Source organism: Paralichthys olivaceus, chromosome 8 (assembly GCF_024713975.1).
Source record: "Paralichthys olivaceus isolate ysfri-2021 chromosome 8, ASM2471397v2, whole genome shotgun sequence".
Taxonomy (NCBI): domain Eukaryota; kingdom Metazoa; phylum Chordata; class Actinopteri; order Pleuronectiformes; family Paralichthyidae; genus Paralichthys; species Paralichthys olivaceus.
The window spans coordinates 1,424,100-1,445,118 of NC_091100.1; the positions used below are offsets into that span (position 1 = coordinate 1,424,100).

The following is a 21,019-nucleotide window of genomic DNA, read 5'->3' on the forward strand; positions in this document are numbered from 1 at the left end:
CTTAATTGCACCGTTCGTTTCTCGTGTTCTTTTCCACTGTGGTTCATTTAATATGTTACATCAGCTTCTTCTCCTTACACTGACGCCATGCGCTCACTCTCCCATGACTAATAGACACTTTTTAATTTAAGATAAGATCCCACACCGGGGAAATTCACTTGTTACAGCAGCAGAGAGTCAGAAGGAGGTAGACAAGAGAACAACGTGTGAAAGTGTAAAACAGAATCAAATAGAAAATAAGAATAAATACAAATATAGACGGATGTTAACTGAATGTAGATGTTGAAATAGACAAACATTACAACTGTCAGCTCCCTTCAGCGCCGTCCGCATTTAATGTTATTCATTTATTATTTCCTTTTTCTTGTCGAAGGGTTGCGGGCAGAGGATGTGGCACCAAACCCAACGAGGCAGATTGTGATTTGTGAATATGGGCTTTACATGTGATATACATACAGGCTGTTATATGCATGTTACACAACATGTTTATGGCACGGTGAAACTCTGCCCCTTTAAAGGACCAGTGTGCAGAATTTAGTGACATCTAGTGGTGAGCATTTAAACATGAATCAGAGTCCTTCATTGTCAAATGTTCAACATTAAAACAGTGAAACTTTGTTTTAGCAGCAATCATCCGACTTTTAGAAATCAGAACAAGAATCAAGAAGTAAAATCTAGATTTTTTATATAAACACAGAGAAAGAAAGTAGAAACACAAGTAAAGTGAAACAGTGTAAGTTGTACAGTGAGACAGTCCACCTGAGTATCAGTGCAATAATAATTTTTACAAATATTACAGAGATTATGAAAATACACTCGTGAAAACGTCACTAGGATTATTTCATATACATTTTTTATTTTTTTTTTTTGCTAATAAACCAATTTCACCTGAATCTCACACACGAGAGTTTTAAGTGGCATCGAGGAAAACTTTCTATAAATTAACTATAGTGCGTTATATCTGATATGAACCTAATCAAACGCATGCATGAGGTTGTGTTTCATGCAGGGTGTGTGTGTCTGTGTGTGTCTGTGTGTGTCTGTGTGTGTCTCTGTGTGTGTGTGCAGGTATTTGTCCCACTTCTCGCTGGGTGTGGAGCTGCAGGTACTTGTAGCAGCTGTGGATGGATTAGCTGGTGTAAAGCAGGAGAGGCTCCACATCGCTTCCTGCGCCGAGTGTGTGAGTCACAGTGTGTGTGTGTGTGTGTCACAGTGTGAGTGTGTGTGTGTGTTTGTGTGCATGTTTGTCTGCAGCTCTCACCAGGTCGGTCGGGTGCGTTTACACCACCGAGGGCTTCCTGCTGCATCCACCCGCCGCACACCGAGGAGCGGCGGCCCCGCAGGTCTGTGGGTCACCATCAAACACAACCACGCGCACTGACACCGACTGGAAACGGGCGGATTGTAACGTTAACGGGGAGCAACGGGGGCTTGGGGAGGGGGTGGTGGTGGTGGTGTCGGTGATAAAAGGCTGCTAGCGCGTCAGCTAGCATGCTAACTCCTCTAGTTGTGTATGGCAATTTGCGCTAGCTAGCTAGCAGCGTAGCTAGGCTAGCGTGAGGGGGGTTGTTTTTGTGTCGTGTCGCACGCGCTGCCAGCAGCTGTTCCACATGTGAAAACGCTCGTCGGTGCTTTAGGTGTCGCCGGAGCTCGGTCCCGCTGCTTGGACTCTGCGCGTTCCGTGCGAATTTCCGCGCGATTAATGTCAACAGCTAACGCGAGCTAGCGTTAGCCCCGTCCGTCGCCGTTACCGCTGGCGGTTCGGTTACCTGAGGGACCGGGGAGCTGCCACACGTCCACACACCGGGGGCGTTTCAGCTCTTTGTGTCTCTCGGTAACGTTAACGGACACACACATGCACACACGCACACGCACGCACGCACGCACGCCAACACGGTTGAAGTGACCCCGTGCAGCGGCTGCAGGGCTCGCGCGCGACACGTGCCATGGCTTAAAACTCAGGTGTTCCAGATGTTGCACGCGAGGACCTGCAGCCACAGTGACACTGACCAACAACTCACCGAGCTGGTGTCAGAGAGTCCTGCGGTAACAAAGCACCGGACTGTGAAAGTGACCTGACTGGTCCATGCACACAGAGTTCTGAGTTCTGTGTTCCGAGTTCTCTTCAGTGTGGGCAGAACCCAGACACACTTCAGTGTCAGAGGATGCACTTGAAGAACTGTTGCATCACCGTGGATGGACAGGCTCCTCTTAAATGCAGTTGACCATCCCTCCCAGCCCGAGCAATCCCAGGATTCACTGCTGCACGGACATCTAGTGCACATCTGTCCTGGGAGAGGATCCCTCACATGTGGCTCTCTCTTTCGTTAGTGTTCCCTCACTCACGTTATGACATAAGAGCACATCGCGTCGCACGTCATTAAGATCTACTAGACAAATTGGGATCTGTGAATATGGGTTTTTTAAATCAACTCTGGTTGTGCTTCGGTGATTTTGAACGGGTTTTTCGAAAGAGGTGATGGCTCTGGCATGCGACTGGACGAGAGGTCCAGTAATCGAGCGTCACGTGTCTCGTCTTAATGAGACATCTAATGTCAGACGTGTTACAAAACCCATCAGCATTCAAACTTTCTCATCTTGTCCAATTGCAGCTCTGTTGCTAGGCAACAGCAATAACGGCGGGACAAGCTGATGACACCGATTACGGGGAAATCCTCTGTAGACCGGACCGTCTCATTTAGGTTCTGCCTTCGTTCTAGCCGGAACGCAAAGACCGCATCCTTCTTGGCCCGGGCTTCACGGCGTCCTCCGTCGCTGCAGCTACAGAACAACAGTCGCCTGTTTATTACAATATAATTACACGTGTTTGAATTGAACAATATTCAGCACAAATTCATCCAACAACAGAACAGTTCTCGAGATGTGCGAGTCACATACAGACGGAGGTTTCTAGAATTCATAGAAGTCACATTGAATCCAATCAAGCTGCACCAAATTACACTTCTGGACCCGAAATGTGTTAAAGCATTTTTCATCAAGATCTTTGCATCATCTGTTTAATTCACCTTCTTAATCAGATTTGCTCCGACAGTCTTTCTTGGCCCCTCACCCCTCCGCCAAGTTTCAATTAAGTTTTTGCATAATCCTGCAAATAAAAACCTCCTCGTCAGAGTTAACTGGCAAAATGTTTAATTAATCCATCAAATGATGTTTCTGTCACTAATGTAACATGTAAAACAGCGGCTCGGTGTGTAATCAGTCTTTTTTTTTGGTTTCTAACAGAGAGCGTGACACCGGTGGAAACGTCCCCTTCATCGTCTCAGGACCACAGAGGCAGCTCGTCACACTCCCACAGCACAGCAGCAGTTTGAAAGCTTCCATCAGACCCATGACTGTTTGAAGGGACACAGCCCCACCGTGGCCCATGCACTGTACCCGTTTCCCTCCCTGTCCTACTCCTCCCTCAAGCTGACGCAAAACCCCAGGCACCTCCCCCCCCTCCCCCACCCCCATTCCCACCCAGTCCCCAGCGACTCGCCACCTCCCACCATGGCATCTGGCACAGAGACTGTGCACTACATCCACCTCCACAACTCCAGCCAGTCGGTGCTGGAAGCCCTGCGCACGCAGCGGCGCGAGGGCCTCTTCTGCGATGTGACCGTGCGGATACATGACGCCTCGCTCCGTGCCCACGCCTGCGTCCTTGCGGCTGGCAGCCCCTTCTTCCAGGACAAGCTGCTGCTGGGTCACTCGGAAATCTCCGTGCCACCTCTGGTGCCCGCAGAAACCGTGAAGCAGCTCGTGGATTTCATGTACAGCGGCTCGCTGGTGGTGCTGCAGTCGCAGGCCCTCTGCATCCTCACCGCTGCCAGTATCCTGCAGATCAAGACGGTCATCGACGAGTGCACCCAGATAATCTCGCAGAGGAAGGCAGCAGCAGGGGCGGCGGCTGCGGCCGCTGCCGCAGCAGCGGCGGGAAGCGCTATGCTGGGAGGAGTTCTCCCTAAACAGGAAGAGCGTGGCGGGGGCAAAGGGCGAGAGAGCGGTGGCAATGGAAGCTGTTCTGTTGGTGGAGCAGGTGGGGGTTATGCAAACTTCTCCAACTTCATGGCTGAGTGTGGGGCTAGTAACATGGGCGCTGGGTTAGGGGGTGCCAGCGTTAGTGTCACCGAGGGCGGCCCAGGTCCGATGGAACAAGGTAACACAGTGAGTCTGATGGCGCTGGGCGACATGGGCCCCGGCTCCATGTGTGGTGACGGGATGGGCTCTGGGGCCGGCACAATCCTCATGAAGCAGAGCTCCAGCTGTACTCAGGACGTCAGGTACAAGCTCCGAGACCTGTTGGCACAGACGGCCAATGGAGCCAACACTAGTAGCACAGGGAACCTCTCAGCGGGCTGCAGCTCCGGTGTGGCCAGCGTGGACAGCATCGGCAGGGACAGCCTCCGCGGCAACACAACCGACCTCTCTGATGACCTGGTGGGGATGGACAGATACAGTGAGGAGGATGACTTGGACGGCAGAGAGCGGGGGAGAGACGGAGACAGAGACAGGGGGGCGAGCCACAGCCGCAAGCAGAGGCAGCCGCTAAGACTCCAGGTAGGGGGATAAGGGGAAGGGTTGCCATGGTTACAGCTTTCAGGCATGCAGAGCTGCAACGGTTTGCTTTTTCTTTCTTTTTCTGCTTTTCCCTCTTCTCACACTGCATTGGCGTATATCGCTGAGATGTTTCTGCACTTTGCACAATTGAAGAGAAGCTCTCGTCTTCATTTCAGCAGTAATTTCCTTGTTGATGTTCTATGGACTTCTGCATATTTACTGTACGTCGTAAAAAAATTGCCAGTGCCTGATTGAAGCCGAGTCAATGCACTGTTGTTCTTACAGACCATCTGCTGCTCCTACCGCTGATGAAAACCTGATCATCTTTTGCTGCTCAAAATTCAAATTGGACCTCTTTTCTCCCTTCAGGTGCTGGGAGGCGAGGGAGTGGTGGTGAAGGATGAAGGGGTACAGGACACTGACGGGACCGTCTATGCCTTGGAGGAAGGGAGACGAGACGGAGAGCAGGAGGGCTCCCAGGAATCCATGGCAGGATTTGGACAGGTGAGTTTAATTCAGAGGGAGGACGAGAAAAGGGAGTTTGTAAATGTCCACATTAGAGAGATGCTGCACATGTCAGTAAAAAAAAACATCTTGCATATTTTAGTCGTTTTCCGTGGATTTGTTTTCATTTTATTTAGAAGGAAACTTTGAGAATCACCTTTATTGTGCTTTTTAATTCGTATTCAGCATTTCTGTCACAAGTCTTGAAGTAAGTAGACGTGGGGGGGGGGGGACACGGTGGAGCAGATTTATGCCGCAGCCCGCTCTGCCCTGCAGGATACACAGGGAACATCTGCCGCGCAGTCAGAAGGATTCAGTCAAAACTGCTGCAGAGAAGTTACGACTGGAAGTAGAATGATCTGCTCGGTTTTGGAGGGTTAAGACGTTTTGTCCTTCACGCAAAGAAAAAGCATGTGATCATAAATTGATTCAGCTCCGCCACTAGAACTAATCTAATTCAGTGTTTTTTGGAGCAGTGTTTTCTCTGCAGCGCTTCAGTTCACATGATGTGAAGCATCTTCACATTGAAGCAACACATGAAGCTTTTAGTCCTCGAGTAATAAAACTGAAAACCTTGTGACGTCTGACTCAATTCAAAGCTCAAATAGATTTTTATTAAAATTACATTTTCAATTTGTTCTAAAAGTGAAAATAAAATATATAAATAAAATACTTTAAGTATTTAAAACTGGGTAAAATCCAGTTTGCAGGTTGGTCTAAATAAAAAGAAAACACAAACGTAACCAAAGATATAAAAGTTGAATCAAGAAAATAAACATTTTTAAAATGTGAAATATAAACACGAATGCAATCGTCATATAATATTCAATTAGATATTATATATATTGTATTTCTAAGTGGTGAATGAACGTCTGCCTAACAAATAGAAAGTTTCTCAGGTCTGCTCCATGTTTGCCGAGCTCCTCCCCTGAGATCACCTCCCCTCGCAGCCATACATCAAGCTGTGCTTTTGATCAACTGCTGTTCTCGCAGTAATGCAGCTTGACTGGTCGGACCACATCACGCAAATTTATCTTTCCAACGTCTGTGTGTGCTCACGTGGGGGTGAAGCCAAGGCTGCAAATGCGGAAAGTGGTCCGTACAGATGTGCACATGGAAGGAGACGCAGCGGCACGGTACAGAATGTGTAGCTAAAGCTTTTGCTTCTGTACGTATGCACTCGTTAGTTGAGGTGAACTCACAACACAGCTGGATTACACCCATGGAGCAGGTGAGTGTTCTCCTGCTGCAGGATCTCAGTGTTTGTATTTCAGCGACAGAACTGAACAGAAGAGGTGCTGCAGCTCAGCCACCGACTTTTCCTTGGATCTGAATCCAAAATATGAACACTGACAAAACTGGTGTCGTCGGATGTTTCATTTCACACTCGTGTGTGTTTGTGCTGCAGGATTTCTATGATGAGCAGGGGGTGTTTTCCGAGAGTTTCTGGCCACAGAGCGAGCCTCCTCGAGCCATGGCCTTCAACCCGAGGGGAAGGGTCAACAAACCTCTGACTCCACCCCCAACCACACAGTCCATCAACAACCAGGTTTGTGCAGTAACTGTCTGAGATCCGTCTGTGTGGTTCCATCTGAAGCAACATGATGGAATCATTTAATTCAGAATCAATTCTACACTGACCTGGAACATGGAGAATGTTTCCTCTTTCATTCCCACTCCTCGCCCTGAACGTCTATGTAACATCGGTGAGTGGGTGTTTAACCCCAGCCAGTGATTTACACTGTGAGTCAGGCCGAGTAAGTCCCAAGTGTCTGATGCTCGGCTGTAGATCATTCACCGAGACCTCAAATTCATTAAAAGCCAGGACATTTTTTAAATATCAGGAATTCTAAGCTAAAGCAGCTGCTCTTCAAGTTCCAGACGCCGGCGATCGTGAGGAATATTCTGCTTTTCCACGGAGCAACTGATTGGACTCAGAGAAAAACAGGATTTATTCAAACTCACAATCCGTTGTTGCTCTGAATTAAAAATGACTTTATTCTGAAAGTGGCTTCTAACTTTTACAGAACATCTTGTCCTAACGTCTTGAGACGTGCACTGTCAGAGCTGAAGCTCATTGTGTACAAACGGTTCCTTAACCAATTGTTTGAAAAATGAACGAACCCCTCTGCTTAAAAACTTAGTTGTGCTCATTGTTTGTTCTGTCGGATGTTTGAGCATCGGCGTGCAGAAAGATGTGTGTGTGTCAAAACCGGAGCAATTTTCTTTTCACGTTTCATCTGCTGAAGGGGAGAAATGTCTCTGTGCTCGCCGTCAATCATTTTTTTAAAGACCTGTACCAACAAGCATGATTTTTGTGACACCACAACTAGTTTAAAGCCGAACGTTCTCCGGTATGTGACTCATGTAACTGTGACGTGGACGTGCGATGAGGATGGACACGGTGAAGTTAGATTATTTTACTCATTTTAAAACCAGGTAATTGAGCAGATCATTATTTCAAGCTGTGAATCTTTACGTCTCCACACATGCTAGAGGGGAAAAAAAAACAGGATATGGTAATTAAATTAAAGAAGCTGAACGTTTCCTTAAGATGCTTCATTTGGCCAAAACATCTGCTGCGTTTCTTCTGGTTTCTGTCGTGATGTGTGACAGAAGTGCAGCAAGAAAATATAACAATGACACGAAGAAACACAGGAATCCATCTGACGGCTTCAGTTTTAATGAGTCTTTTTTTTTTTTTTTTTCACACAGTTTCACTGACAGAGGTGATGATTTGACAAGTTTGATAGAAAATGTGGAAAATTGTAAATTATAATTTACTTATCTGGTGACACTTGGTAATCAAGTGTTTTCTGAATTTGTGCTTTTAATGTAAACGGATTGATTGACAGGAAAGAGAATGAGTCTTGTTTACATATTACACATAATTATAGTTTTATTTTCATGGATTGAATATTTTGCCTCCCAAGATGAAAAGTGCAATTAAAGATGAATGAATTAACCCATAATAACACATTAAAAATATAAACTGATCTTATCTATGTTTTAATGACTGTTTATAATATGGAATAAGAATAAATATCTTGATTCCGATGACGTATTTTTCCTCTTCAGCTCCTGTTCCAGTACCCGGTGAGCCAGTCGCAGCCCCCGCCATTCTACGTGGGTGGGCCCATGGGCGGGATTGACAGCATGGCGGGGACTGAGCCCAGTCAGCAGCCTCCGCCCCCAGCGCCGATGACCCCAGCTCCACCTCCCTCGACTTCCTCCTGCTCTGCTGGCCCCTCCCCTTCCTCCCAGGGATCTGAGACCTCGTTTGACTGCACGCACTGTGGCAAATCTTTACGTTCCAGGAAGAACTACAGCAAGCACATGTTCATCCACTCTGGTAAGACACACCTCCTTCTCCTGCGTTTCACCTTAACTTGTTAAAAGCAGCCGCGTCGATGGTTTCTGCGTCTCCAGGGTTTTAGGTTCGGCGTATCTTGGCTCTACATGGATCCAGTTCCCAAGTGATAGACTGGTCCGGTTTGCTACAGAACCTTAAATGTTAACGACCGACTTTGAATTGTGTCAAACTTTGCCTTTCCAGGCCAGAAACCTCATCAGTGCTCCATCTGCTGGCGCTCCTTCTCCCTGCGTGACTACCTCCTCAAACACATGGTGGTGCACACCGGCGTCAGGGCCTTCCAGTGCTCCATGTGCGGCAAGCGCTTCACCCAGAAAAGCTCGCTCAACGTGCACATGCGCACCCACCGTGCCGAGCGCACCTTCCAGTGCAACGTGTGCCACCGGGCCTTCACACACCGCACCTTGCTGGAGCGCCACGCCCTGCAGCACGCCCACCACAACCCCCAGGGCCAAGGCCAGGGGCGTGGAGCCGACATGACCTCACCTACCAAGCACAGTCCTCCGGCTCTGGGAGGGCCCTCAGGTATGGCTGGCACAGCTGGCATGGTCGGCAGCATGTCCAACATGCCCAGCCACGGAGCTTCCTCCACCTAGAGGAAGGGGAGGGGAGGTACGGGGGAACAGGGGAGTGAGTTAGCGAGCCCATCCCTTATTTGGTCCTGACAGCCTTGCTGATCTTTTCTTCTGGAGGTTCCCGTCGTTTTAGTGTAACACCACCTTCAATCAGGGTTCCTACACAAGGCTGGAAGTTTTAACATTTCAGTAAATTAACGAGGGGGGTCGGAATTGCACAAAAATCTTGTAAAAGTTTGGGAGGGAGGGGGAGGGGGTGAATGTAGTTCCCTTTTCAGAAACCCGTTTTAAATAGTTGTAACCCTGCTGTCGTTTCCTGTGACGTGACATTAGTTAGTGTGACGACGAATAATCAAGCTGTGGAGCAACAATCACGCACCTTGAAGAACAGCCATCAAAAGTCCATCCAAAAAGAGAATGTGTAGGAACCCTGGTTCAGAGACCAGAGTCACCAAAGAGGTTAGGAAGACAGGGCGGGGGCGGGAGTTCGTAAGCGGAGGGTTGGGCGGAGTCATCCAGGTGGAGATTATGGGTATTGGGTAATAATGAGATGCAAGTTGCGGAAACAAGGGGAAAGGGGGGGGGGGGGGGGGGGTTCACAGGGTTTCATTCACCCTCAATTCATTTAATTCATGTTGAGAACTTGATTTAGTTTCCTGCTGCAGCAACGGGTTCGTCTCAAGATCTCAACAAAGCAGTAAAATGTCAAGTTCTGATGAAAATCCACCAGAAAATCAGATCGGGTCTAAAAACTGTAGTAACTGAAACGACATCATGTTATATTCAACAATTAAACCTGCAAAAAGTATCCAGAACTTTACTGAAGCATTCACACCGAACGTGAAGAGTCATGTTCACACAGTGAGACACACAGAATCTGAAATGAAATATTCCAGCCGGTCATCAAACTGGCCACTATCCTCAGGTAGAGCTGGAGCAGACGGGGAAGTTCCCGAGCTGTGTGAACCTCGATTTGATCACATAGACACAAACGACCTTTGTGGCTTCACTTCCACAACACAGCAAAACTTCAGCCAGCAGTCCGTCCTCTTCTTCTTCTTTCAGAGAACAGGCGGGTGGTGGTGAGTTGTATTTACTTGTTTAGATCTCAAACCGACCTGGAGACTTAAGAGACTTGGAGAAAAATAAGCTTTGTATTTGGTGTGAACGTAGAATTTGTCCCAGAATTGAAAGAGTTCCACCAGATCAAGAAGGAGTCTGAAGACATTTTTACACAAGAATAGTTCTCAGCTGATCACAATTTAAAAACTAGGAGGACTAAAGTAAAAAAAAACATCCTGGATCTGCCTGTTTATCCAGGTTGGCTCCAAAATGTAATTTGTTTTAGCGTAATCCTGCTAAATCACAAACCAATGCAGGTGAATCCACGTTCAGTCAATATAATGTTGTTTAGTCCAGTTTAAACTCTTTGTACCGGAACATAAAAACGTGCACGTGTCCTACAGTGTTTCACTGGGCGCCATTAAAACGCTCGATATCCACTGTGGATTAAGAATTCATCCAGATGAAGGAGGACAGTTTTGCTTCTCATTCATTCTTTAAGAAAAAATCTCCAGGCAGAGAAAATGCTCTTCATGAATTAATTGAATTGAATGTGAATGGAGGCTGACGCCATTCAGGAGCAGGGGGGGGGGACAAAGACGGTTGTTGATGAATGATTCGATGAAGAAGGAAAGTAGTCTGAGCGGAGAGGGGCTACAGCAGGGAGGGGAGGGGGGAGGGAGGGGGGTGCAGCATGGGAGGAGGAGGAGGAGGAGGAGGAGGAGGAGGCGGCGTGACGCACAGCAGTGTGAATGAAATTCACCATCATCCATCAGACAGCTTTGTAACATTTTCCACAGGCGCCACCGGTCGGCCCCAGGATCATATACCTCGTACCAGGACGAGCCCCCGACGGCTCGGAGGGACACTATTTTCTCATTTTAGATATTTGGGAAACATTTTAGCATGTTTTACACACACACACACTCTCTTACAGACACACACACACACCTACAATTACCTCGGTGGTCCAAAGACAGGCATTATGCTTCACATCTTTAAGCTACATCAAACGAAGAAACAGTGAAAACTAAAGCTACGATAGATCCATTTACGTTTTTAAAGCTTACTAAAGTACTTCTATGTAAAATTCCTGTACATCGCTATAACGCTCAGTTTGTTCTTTGTTGCTCATGTGATTCTTTGATGCGGAAACAGGTCAGAACGTTTAAAAAAAAAGAATACAACTTTTAAAGTGAAAGAGCCATTCACAGGAAGTTAAACTTGGTTTAATAACTTTGACAAATCAGTGACTTTTATCAGGATTTTTATTGAGTGTTTGGTTGTGTTTGTCTTTCAGGGCTCTGGTTAATAATAAATGGGAAGTGTTTGTTGCTAAAAAAAACTTTAAAAAAATAAAAGCTTTTCTTGCAGCATTGTATTAAAAAAAAAACAAAAAAACTTTTTAACGTCTTAGTAAAACTAAATTAATCATGAAAATGTACAATCACCCCTACAAGTTTTGACAAAGTCAAACTGGTGATAATGAAAATTATCACACTAATATTTATTACAATTTGATCTCTATGCACAATTAAGTTTGCACATCATGTAATTTAGACCTAGATGTTGTCGTCCCCTCAAGTATTTGGCCTAAGATTGTTTCTGTTTTCTCTCGCACCTGAAAGGTGATCTTTAACGTGTCCCTGCTTTTTGCTCATTTTTCTTAATGTTTGTCAGTCGAAACATTTATGAGATATTCAGTCGTTTACCTAAAGCTTTGTAAGAGCCTTCTAATTGACATGATTTCACGAGTGGTCCTCCCTAAGAGAGAGAGAGAGAAAAAAAAAATCACTTTAATGAAAACGTATTATTTTCAACTAAAAGAGTGAGTCCAGCAAAGACGTAGATTAAAATCCTTTCTGTCTGGACGTCACTATAAATATTGGCATCAAATGGCCCATTTCAATGTGGAAAACCTGCTTATTTACACGGAGCAGGCCCGGCAGCGTGTGTTCATTGGCCTTTAATCTGCAGACTCAGTAGTTTGTTTCTCCAGTGTTGAATTTAAAAAAAAAAAAAAAAAGGAGAGAAGCTGGACTGAAACGCCCTCAACTCACTGTTGCATATAAGCTATATAGAAATGTTATCGCCAAACCTTTGGTGCTTTCTTTGGACACCTTTACCTCATTTGCCAGTTGCCAACACCACGCTGTGGCCTGGGTTTGGTAAATAAGCAGTGTTGAGCTGTTTCAGAGGTTTGATCTATCCTCAGCAGTGGAAGTGGTTTTGGTGCATTTTGTCTGAGGCGGACCCTTGTACAGTACTGTAATATGTGTGCTATGAAGCCATGTCATTGCATTGTAACGTACTGTGTTTTGCCTTTTTTTTTTTTTTTGTTGGTTTTCTGTCTTTTGTTTTATTGGGAGGGAAGTTGGTAATTGTTTTTTTCTACATTAATATTTCTTTAACAGATGTTGAATATGTCAGAAGAAGAAACAGTCATTTTATAATAAATTAAAAAAAAAAAAAATCACTTGTCATCGTAAAACCACATCTTTTATGTATAAAAAGACTAAAGGCATGATTTTAACTTTTCTGAGAACTTAGATGTCGTACTCGATGAATTAATTGAATTTTAAAAATGAGTGATTTCAAAGATTTCTTTCTCCAAATAAAAAGGCTTCTATGGCTCCAGGCCAGCTGTTGTCATGTGTGTGTGTGTGTGTCACAGCAAAACTCACACGGGGAGTCGTCACTCGTTGCGTTAGTGTCTCCGACATTTTGCTTGATTAACTCTGTGCGGTTGTTTTTGTAAAGCAGCGGTGAAACATGTATTCAGATCCTGCGTCAAGGCCCAAAAACTTTCTGCGCCTGTAGTTCGTTTGGACATTGATCTAAATCTACTGAACACAAAAACAAGCTGTTGATTCAAAATCCACATGATCTCAGCTACACGTCGGTGCAGCAATTATTCTGATGATCGACTCGTAAAGAGGATTCTAGACTGAATATGTGTTTTACAGACAAAACAAGCTTTTTAAATATATAATGGTTGAACCTTTAGTTGATCTATGAAGAAGAAGTGAAATAACGAAAGTGATGCAGTCTGCACCAGTTCTGGCTGCCGGGTTAAAAAAAGACGATCTTTTTTAAATTAGTTATTGTTGAAGGTTTTAAAAGCTAATTTTCTGTGTTGTCCTTCGAATGTGGAAAAGAACTTTCCTTCATTCCTCAAATTGATTAAATGTTTTTTTCTGTTCCTGCAGCGACACTGTAGTTTCTTTGTATTCGTCGCTCGACACAAAAGTCCTCTTAGATTCTCTTATCTCGGCCATTTCTCAAAACTCCCGACTGATTCACCAGGACAATATAAAAGCTGTATTTTCCTGAAGGCCTATTGATAATCTGTCTTTTTTTCCTACAGCTTGAGTCTTTGAAGGTCTGGCTGGTTGAGGCTGAACTCTGGCCAGAAGGCATCTGTTACTCAACAACATCTGTTCCTGTTACTCTCTTTCTCCCAGCATGCCGAGGGACACGCAGGCTCTCCCAAGGGTGGCCTTTTGTGTGCCCCATTGTCAATTCCATCATTGTCTGCTGAAGTCTGTTGCCATAATGCCACGGGGTTATAAACCCCAGCAGAGGCCGACTCCACCGGGCTGATGATTTACAGTTATTTGTGCCTAAAACACAATCAACGTCTTTGTGGGCCAATTAGGACAGAAAACTGAGGTGGACGTAAAGATGCGATGGTGAGAGAAACACAATTTATACGTCTAATTTATTTATTTTATATGTGATCTCTGCGTTCAGACGACGGGGAAAGGAAAAAGACGCTTTGGTTTGTTGGTCGTGGAAAAGACTCTAAAGACATTTGTGGAGGAAACGGGAAGGGAGGAAAACCAAAAAACCCAAAGCGCAGGATGTCCAGTAGGCGTTACCCGACATTGATCTGAATTTTAGAGCAATGAATTACCTGACTCCTTCTTTAGGGGGAGAACTAGGAGTGGTAAATCTAGCGTAGGGACATTGTTTTTTATGAATAGGCCCCCTCTCCCGTCTCCAGGGAGACACTTTCAACTTCTGGCAGTAGCCAACAGTGTCGGCATAGAAAAGCCCACTATGTGGTCGCCAGGGGAAGACAACAGATGTTACTGATTAACTTTGCTCACAGACCCCTAAAGAAATGCAGGGTGTTTTTTTTTTTTCTTTCACAGCACTTGCAGATGGACAAAACAAAAAGTTGGACGCAATTAAAATTTCACGTTTAGGAATATTTATTTGGAAAAATAGTCTTGGCTAATTCCTTCATTCAAAAATGGTAAAGGAGACAGTATCATAACAATTTGTACAGTACAATCCCTCTTAAATAACATTTTCTTTAAAAAAAAAAGTCCCATTGACCTGAAGTGCCTTTGCAAATATCATCATTAAAAAAAGCAACTTTAAATAATCATAACAAACATCACAAATATACAATACAAAATAAAAATAACACAAAATCATTAAATTAACTTAAATTAAATCATAATCTTAAATCATAACTTTTTTCTTTTTTTTCTTTATTTTACAAAAAGGACAATCTGTATGGAAAAAAAGCAACATTTTAATTTTTTTTTTTTTTTAATTAAGACAAATTTTTTTTTATGTCCCCAGGAAAGAAACAAAAAAAAAAAAAAAAAAAAAATTAAATGAACAATACTATGTCATAAATGGTTTGGAGGGCTCCGGGAAGAAAAACGCACTTCAGTTAACACAGTGATCAAGTATACATACAGTCTTCACAGGTGTGGTGATGGGTGCACAGCCCATGTGAACAGCCTCATGAAGAACAGGCCACTATGGCCAAACATCCACCGTTTGATGCAGTTCCTGCGCTCAGCAACGGCGTGTGGGTTAGAGAAAAGGCCTGGGTGCAAATGTTGCAAAAAAACTCGGTAGCGTCGCGTGTTATCGCCGGCGTTCCCTAATATTTAATTTTCACCCCCACTCCTTGACAAAAGGCAGAACAGAAAGCTAAGTGGCAGTTTACTTTTTAACCGTAAACTTCTCTATTTCAACCCCGCCAGTTCTTATCCCACAGGCCGCCGCTGCCTGCACTTAGTTTCCAGTAGAGAACCAGCTCACTCTGAATATCAGTTAAACGTCTCAGTATCAGCAGCAGTCTCAAGGTGGGACACCTCCCCCTAGGGTTAGAGCAGCATCTGAAGGAGTATAAAAACTCTCCCATAGAGCAAATGAGCAACGGGCAGCCCATTGGTGGCTCGTTACACCTGCAAACACAAGAGACGACAGAATGAGGTTAAGTGTTTGTTGGTGGAACGACCTCGGAGAGAAGTGTTTATTTCAGCGGAAGCACCGAACTCACCTCAGTTGCAATTATACATTCGTCCTTCTCTTCTGACATCACAAACACAGATTTGTACTTGGTGTCCGCACATGCAGACATTTCTGGGGCTTTCTTTTCTGATGCATCGCTTCAGGAGAGAGAGAGAGAGAGAGAGAGAGAGAGAAAAGATGTCAGCTTCGTCGCATTCGCAGCCACAGACTTCAGGTCAGCTTTAGCAGTTTGAAATATTTACCATTTTAAACGTTTGCTGCGCTTCTCCTCGAACTCAAACGAGTCCAGGGACTGACACTTGTCCTCGCAGGCTGCGTCCAGCATGGCCTCTTTAGCCGCCTGCTCATAATTGACCTCGTGTACGAGGTTGTAGTCTGCAGGCGGGTGGCGGCTCTTGTAGCTGCTTCTCCCCGGTGAGGACCCTTCATCTGGGTCACTGCTGCAGAAGTCCATCTTCTTATTGATATTTTTGACGCCCGGCGTCGGTATCATGCTGACTGCCAGGTCCCTGTCACCGCGGTGACAGTTGTTGGTGAGGTTATTTATTGTCTCTCCCTCACCAACCGTTTCGATTTGATCGCCGCGCTGGACTTTTGATCGGAAAAATCCAACAAGTACGGCACATCCCGCCAGAAGGAGCAGTACCAGGGCCACACCGGACAAAACGGCAATCCAGGGAACTTCTGATCCGCGAATGGCGGCGTGCTCTGGAAGCAGGAACTGGCAGTTTCGGCCACCGTAGCCAGGAACACAAGCGCAGACGTAGCGGTTGTTTCTTTCGTGGCAGGTGGCGCCATTGTGGCAAGGGTTGTGTTCACAGCGGCTGATGGGTGAGCTACAGTTGCGACCAGTGTATCCCGGTGGGCAGGTGCAGGAGTAGCCATTGGGACCCTCCTGGCACGTCCCACCATTCTGGCAAGGGTACATGGAACACTCGTCGCCGGTGTGGTCGCAGTTCATGCCAGTGAAACCATCCGGACACTGACACAGGTAAGAGTTGACGAGATCCACGCAGCGTGCACCTGAGAACAGGGACAAAGAGTGGCGTTAATGTTTGATTCCACAGAGGAGAAGGGAAACAGTCGTCCCTGTTCACTCAGCCTGTTCTCGTCCGTCTTACCGTTGGAGCAGGGGCCGGACGTGCAGTGGTCGATCTTCTTCTCGCAGTTGAACCCTGCGTATCCTGTGGGGCACTGGCAGAAGTAGCCTCCGTCGGGGTTGTCAGCACAGCGGCCTCCATTGGAACAGGGCCCGTCTGCACACGTCATGGCGCTCAGCTCGCAGTTGTTGCCATAGAAACCGTGAGGGCAAGTGCAGGTATATGTGTTCTCCAAATCCTGCGGAGGGAAAAAATAGAGGCGGTAAAGAGCTGTCGCAGACGGCTCACTCTGTGAGTTGCAGCTTGCTGCGTATTCACAGAAATGCTGAGGTGCCATTTCAAGTAGTTTTCACTCACAGTGCAGCTCCCCCCGTTGCGACAGGGGTTTCCAGCACATTCGTTGACCTGGATCTCACAGCTGGCCCCAGTGAAGCCAGGCCTGCAGGAACAGGTGTAGCTGCCCTGGCCGGTGTTGCTACAAGTGGCTCCATTCATGCAGGGCTTGTGGTGAGTGCAGTAGTTGAGATCTGGAAAAAGACACAGCAGCATGTGTGGATTAGCCACAGTCCAACAACTGGCAGGACAACAGCAGCAGAGCGAGAGAAGCGAGAATGTATTTTCGTCCTCCAGCACACTCGACTCGTTCTCTTTTCCAGAGGTTTTCGGTTTCTGTCCTCACCCGGAGACAACAGCTGCTCTGTTGTTGTTTTTATATCACTGTTGATACTTTCATGTTGGGATTTGAACGTCTTGCTAACTTCGCTTCGCTCCCCTTTTGTCCCTTTGCAAACTTTTGAACTTTACCAAAACGTGTTCAGCGATTAAAGACCAAAGAGATTTGACGCTCGCTCTGGGAACTTGTAACTCTCTTCCCCCGTGAGTTTTCATAGGTTTCAGCTGATAAACACACAGAGCGACTTTTGGCAATTTGCAGGTCGAAAGATAATAAGTTGCTTGAGCTGAAACTTGGCTTGAAAAGTGGGTTTTTTTGGACACGTAGGTTAAAAATAATCTTTGTGTCAAACGAATTTCATCGGCCGTGTTTCAAAATGTCAAACAGACACTGAAATGCAGATTCGACGGAAACTTTAACCTTTTATCCGAATCTAAAAGAGCTTCAGGCCTCCGGCTTCAACTCTTTCAACCAGCAAATGACCCAATCGTTGTTGCTCTCTCTCCTTCTTTTTGCTTCTTGTCGTCCTATCAGACCCTCTCCTCACCTTGGTTGCAGAAGAGCCCCCCCCAGCCTTCCTGACAGTTGCACTGCCACGGCTGCTGGCAGGTCCCGTGGAGGCAGCCCGGGTAACGGATGCACTCATCGCAGTAGCGGCCTTTGAATCCCACTCGGCACCTGTTGTTGTCCAAATTAGGAGGAAAACACCGGTCAGTCCACTCACATTACTTATGTGTCCCGCTAATTAACTAATGAACTAGTGGTGGGGGGGGGGGGGTACTCACTTGCACTCTCCAGGTTTCTCACAGAAGCCGTGTTCTTCGTCACAGCCCGGCAGACAAATCGCTGTACAGGAAGTCAAGAGACACATTTAGTCTAGGAGGGACAGAAACAACTGAAACACTGGTTCTTTGTTCGAGTTTCTGAAGAAAAAAAACTTTCACCTGAATCTCAACAAAGTCAGGAAAATAGAAGAAATGAGGGGAGGGGCCTAGATGTTACCTTAAACTCAATCTCTTTATCACCATGGAAGAATTTTCTGCTTAACATAGTTCTGAGACAAAGGATGGAGTGTGTGTACTCTGACACACACACACACACACACACACACACAGGCCCCCTCAACCCACCCCACCACCCTCTTTTTTCTTCTTCTCTGCGGGTCAAAACTCTTTTATTCATTCTCTGTGCGCGCTCACGCACCCACACACACTCACACACTCCCCTTAATGTCTCGGATTGGGGCAGATAAGAGTGGACAGCTGGCGAGTGTGTTGCCAGTGCGCGACAGCTGCTCCATTGTCTCCTCTCTGCCGGCAGCTGCCCACTTCAAACAATACCTCCCCCGCCTCAGCCAATCCGCGCCCTGCCCACTCCGAGAGTAACGAATTGGAAGGTAGCATGTAAATTTATGGCACGCGTGAGATTATTCCCAAAAACTTTCCTTAGAATAAATCAAGTGGTCGTGTGTGTGTGTGCGTGCGTGTGCGTGTGGCAGCAGGAGGGGGCTGTGTGTGGTGTTTACGCACAAGTTGCCTTCTAACGGTACTCACTGGATCTGGTTATAGACCCAACACAGACATTAACTCCTTATATATAAATTATATTTAGAATTTACATTTACTACACAACTCAGACGTGTTCCTGTAAACTTTAAAACAACTTTATGGTGTTTATTAAAACCTTGAAATGTACATTTAGGTTCTATCCCTCCCAAACCAAACACACTTTTACGCACATGCTTCCGATGGGATAAGTCTTGTCACTCACGTTCTGTGCAGTACTGTCCCTTCCACCCGGCGTCGCACACGATCTCCCCGCGCTCTCCGCAGGTAAAGTGTCCGAAGGCGTCGTCTCTCGGCCGGCAGAACACCGAGCAGCCGTCCCCGTAGTAGTGCTCATCGCACACGAACCGGTACGAGTACTTGAGCTCCGTCTTGCCGCCAGGTTGCAGGTTTTGGGACCAGTCCTCGCCCACGGTGAGATGCCTCTGGATGGTCATGGTGCTGATGATGCGGTCTGGGTTCTCTAAAGTGCGCGTGGGGAGGAAGAAAGTGGATGGAAAGAGGAGGGGGGGGGGGTTAAGAAACCGGGAAAGTGCGTAAATGTGACCTAATTCGAAAAGGGAAGGGTGTTTATCTCCTACCTGTGGAGAGGTCGTCTCTGGAGTCGGTGTGTAATGCCTCAATGATCAGCGAGAAGGTCCCCTGGGAACACAAATGGCTTCATGAGACAGGTGGCCAGCGGAGATGCGGCGATAACATCAAGCACAGGCCCGAGGCGGTTGTGCCATACAGTCACTGGGCTGAAAACAAACTGCCTACAACCCGATCTGCTGAAACTGAACACCCGTAAACCTTCTGCGCTCTCTGTCCTGAACTTGTGGTCAGACATTGTGTCGCTGCGCGTTTTTACGCACGGATTTAACAAAGAAAAGGGCGCGATTTCGCTGCCTCCGCTTCTACTGTTGTGACACGAACACGAGTGGCTGCACTTACCGGCCACGTGAAGCCGAAGTTTATCCTGACGGGGTTGGTGAATGAACTCTCCGGGATGACATCGGGAACCTGGAAGGAGTTGGAGCCGAGGACTGGCGTCACGGCGCCGCCGTAGGTGCACGGAGGCTCCGGGGAGGCGTTGGGCTGATAGTGCTTGAGACAGATCCTGAAGAAGGTTTTACATTCGCACTGCTGCTGGAAGGCTGAGGTCAGACCTCCCTTACAACAGTTCTTGTTGCCCTGCACTCCCTTCTTGTTTAGGAACTCCTGCAACTTCAGCTCAAACACTCCCGAACAAAACCCCTGCGGAGGAAAAGCAGCTTATTATCAGTAACTGCGCACACGGCACCGCGTGCATGTGTGTGTGTTGTGGTGGGAGTGATGGGAGGGAGAAGTGTGTGTGTGTGTATGTGAGGGGGGTGATGCGATGGTTCATTGTTTGGATAAAATAGACATTGAGGATCTTACCTGGCACAGCAACATGGACATGACGGCGAGAGTCAGCAGGATGACGCGCCCCATATTAAATAAATACATAATAAATAAAGAATAAATAAAATGAAAAGTCTCGGCTGCTCCTCAGGGTGCCTCCTCCTCTTCAGACCCTCTGAGGAAGATGCATTGAGCACGTTTCTGTCGCCTCTCGGGGTTTTCTCATCAACTGCTGCCGCTGTCAGCCGCGCCGCTCTCACTCATATCCCGAGGAGCAAAAAGAGGATAAATCCCAACTCTTAAAAAAAGAAAAGAATAAAACCACAGAATAAGATATGTGGTGAATTATAAAACAGAGAAGTCCTCCAGTTCCGTTATGAAGCGATAATCCAGTGCGTAAAAAAAGGGGGAAATGATGGTTCCTTGTTTTGTTGTTGTTCAGATAGTGACAGATTTTCTTAAGGAAGTATAATTTTTTTGTGTTCAGCTCTTGGTCGAACCCAGGGACAAATTTGTCACTGGTCCAACATGCTTCCCTCTCCTCCCCTATGTCTTTCCTCACTGTGAACTGTGCGTCTGTCTCCAGCCCCGGCGGCCTGTCGCCTGTTATATACGGCCTGACACATGCTATGGTAATAACATGCAAATGGAGCCTCCTCCTCCTCCTCCTCCCCGACTTCACCTCCCAATCTGGCCCGGCTCTCCACAATGGGATCCCATGCAAGTTGCCCCCTCACCCCCCAACAGCCTCTGAGCAGCTCATATACAGCGATAATATCTGCGCCCAACAAACCCGGAGATGTGTGAAAGTATCTCAGGCAAAGTGGACGAGGCGAGATTGAATAAGAATCATTTTCTGTTTGGTAACATCAGCTCATCCTTCAGTGTGTCTCCAGCAGACCCACAGGCTCAAGTGAGCTTTGACAATGGGAGCAAACTTCAGATAAAGATCATGACCCAAG

General features: G+C 46.6%; 2 protein-coding genes across 2 annotated transcripts; one reads left to right on the forward strand and one right to left on the reverse strand.

The window, feature by feature from the left end:
- Window positions 1-3,252: 3,252 nt before the first annotated feature.
- zbtb45 (zinc finger and BTB domain containing 45) lies at window positions 3,253-10,197 on the forward strand. Its single transcript, XM_069529722.1, has 5 exons — window positions 3,253-4,560; window positions 4,930-5,064; window positions 6,473-6,613; window positions 8,143-8,416; window positions 8,621-10,197. Exons 1-5 carry the CDS (start codon window positions 3,511-3,513, stop codon window positions 9,031-9,033), a joined length of 2,013 nt encoding a protein of 670 aa, XP_069385823.1. The 5' UTR covers window positions 3,253-3,510; the 3' UTR covers window positions 9,034-10,197.
- Window positions 10,198-14,273: 4,076 nt separating this feature from the next.
- On the reverse strand, window positions 14,274-20,313 carry dla (deltaA). Its single transcript, XM_069529721.1, has 11 exons — window positions 20,094-20,313; window positions 19,626-19,928; window positions 19,274-19,334; window positions 18,898-19,155; window positions 17,913-17,973; window positions 17,675-17,805; window positions 16,812-16,981; window positions 16,476-16,692; window positions 15,597-16,377; window positions 15,383-15,491; window positions 14,274-15,287 (listed from the first exon to the last, which is right to left on the reverse strand). The coding sequence occupies exons 1-11, from the start codon at window positions 20,160-20,162 to the stop codon at window positions 15,282-15,284; spliced, it is 2,166 nt and encodes a 721-aa protein (XP_069385822.1). The 5' UTR covers window positions 20,163-20,313; the 3' UTR covers window positions 14,274-15,281.
- Window positions 20,314-21,019: the final 706 nt, after the last annotated feature.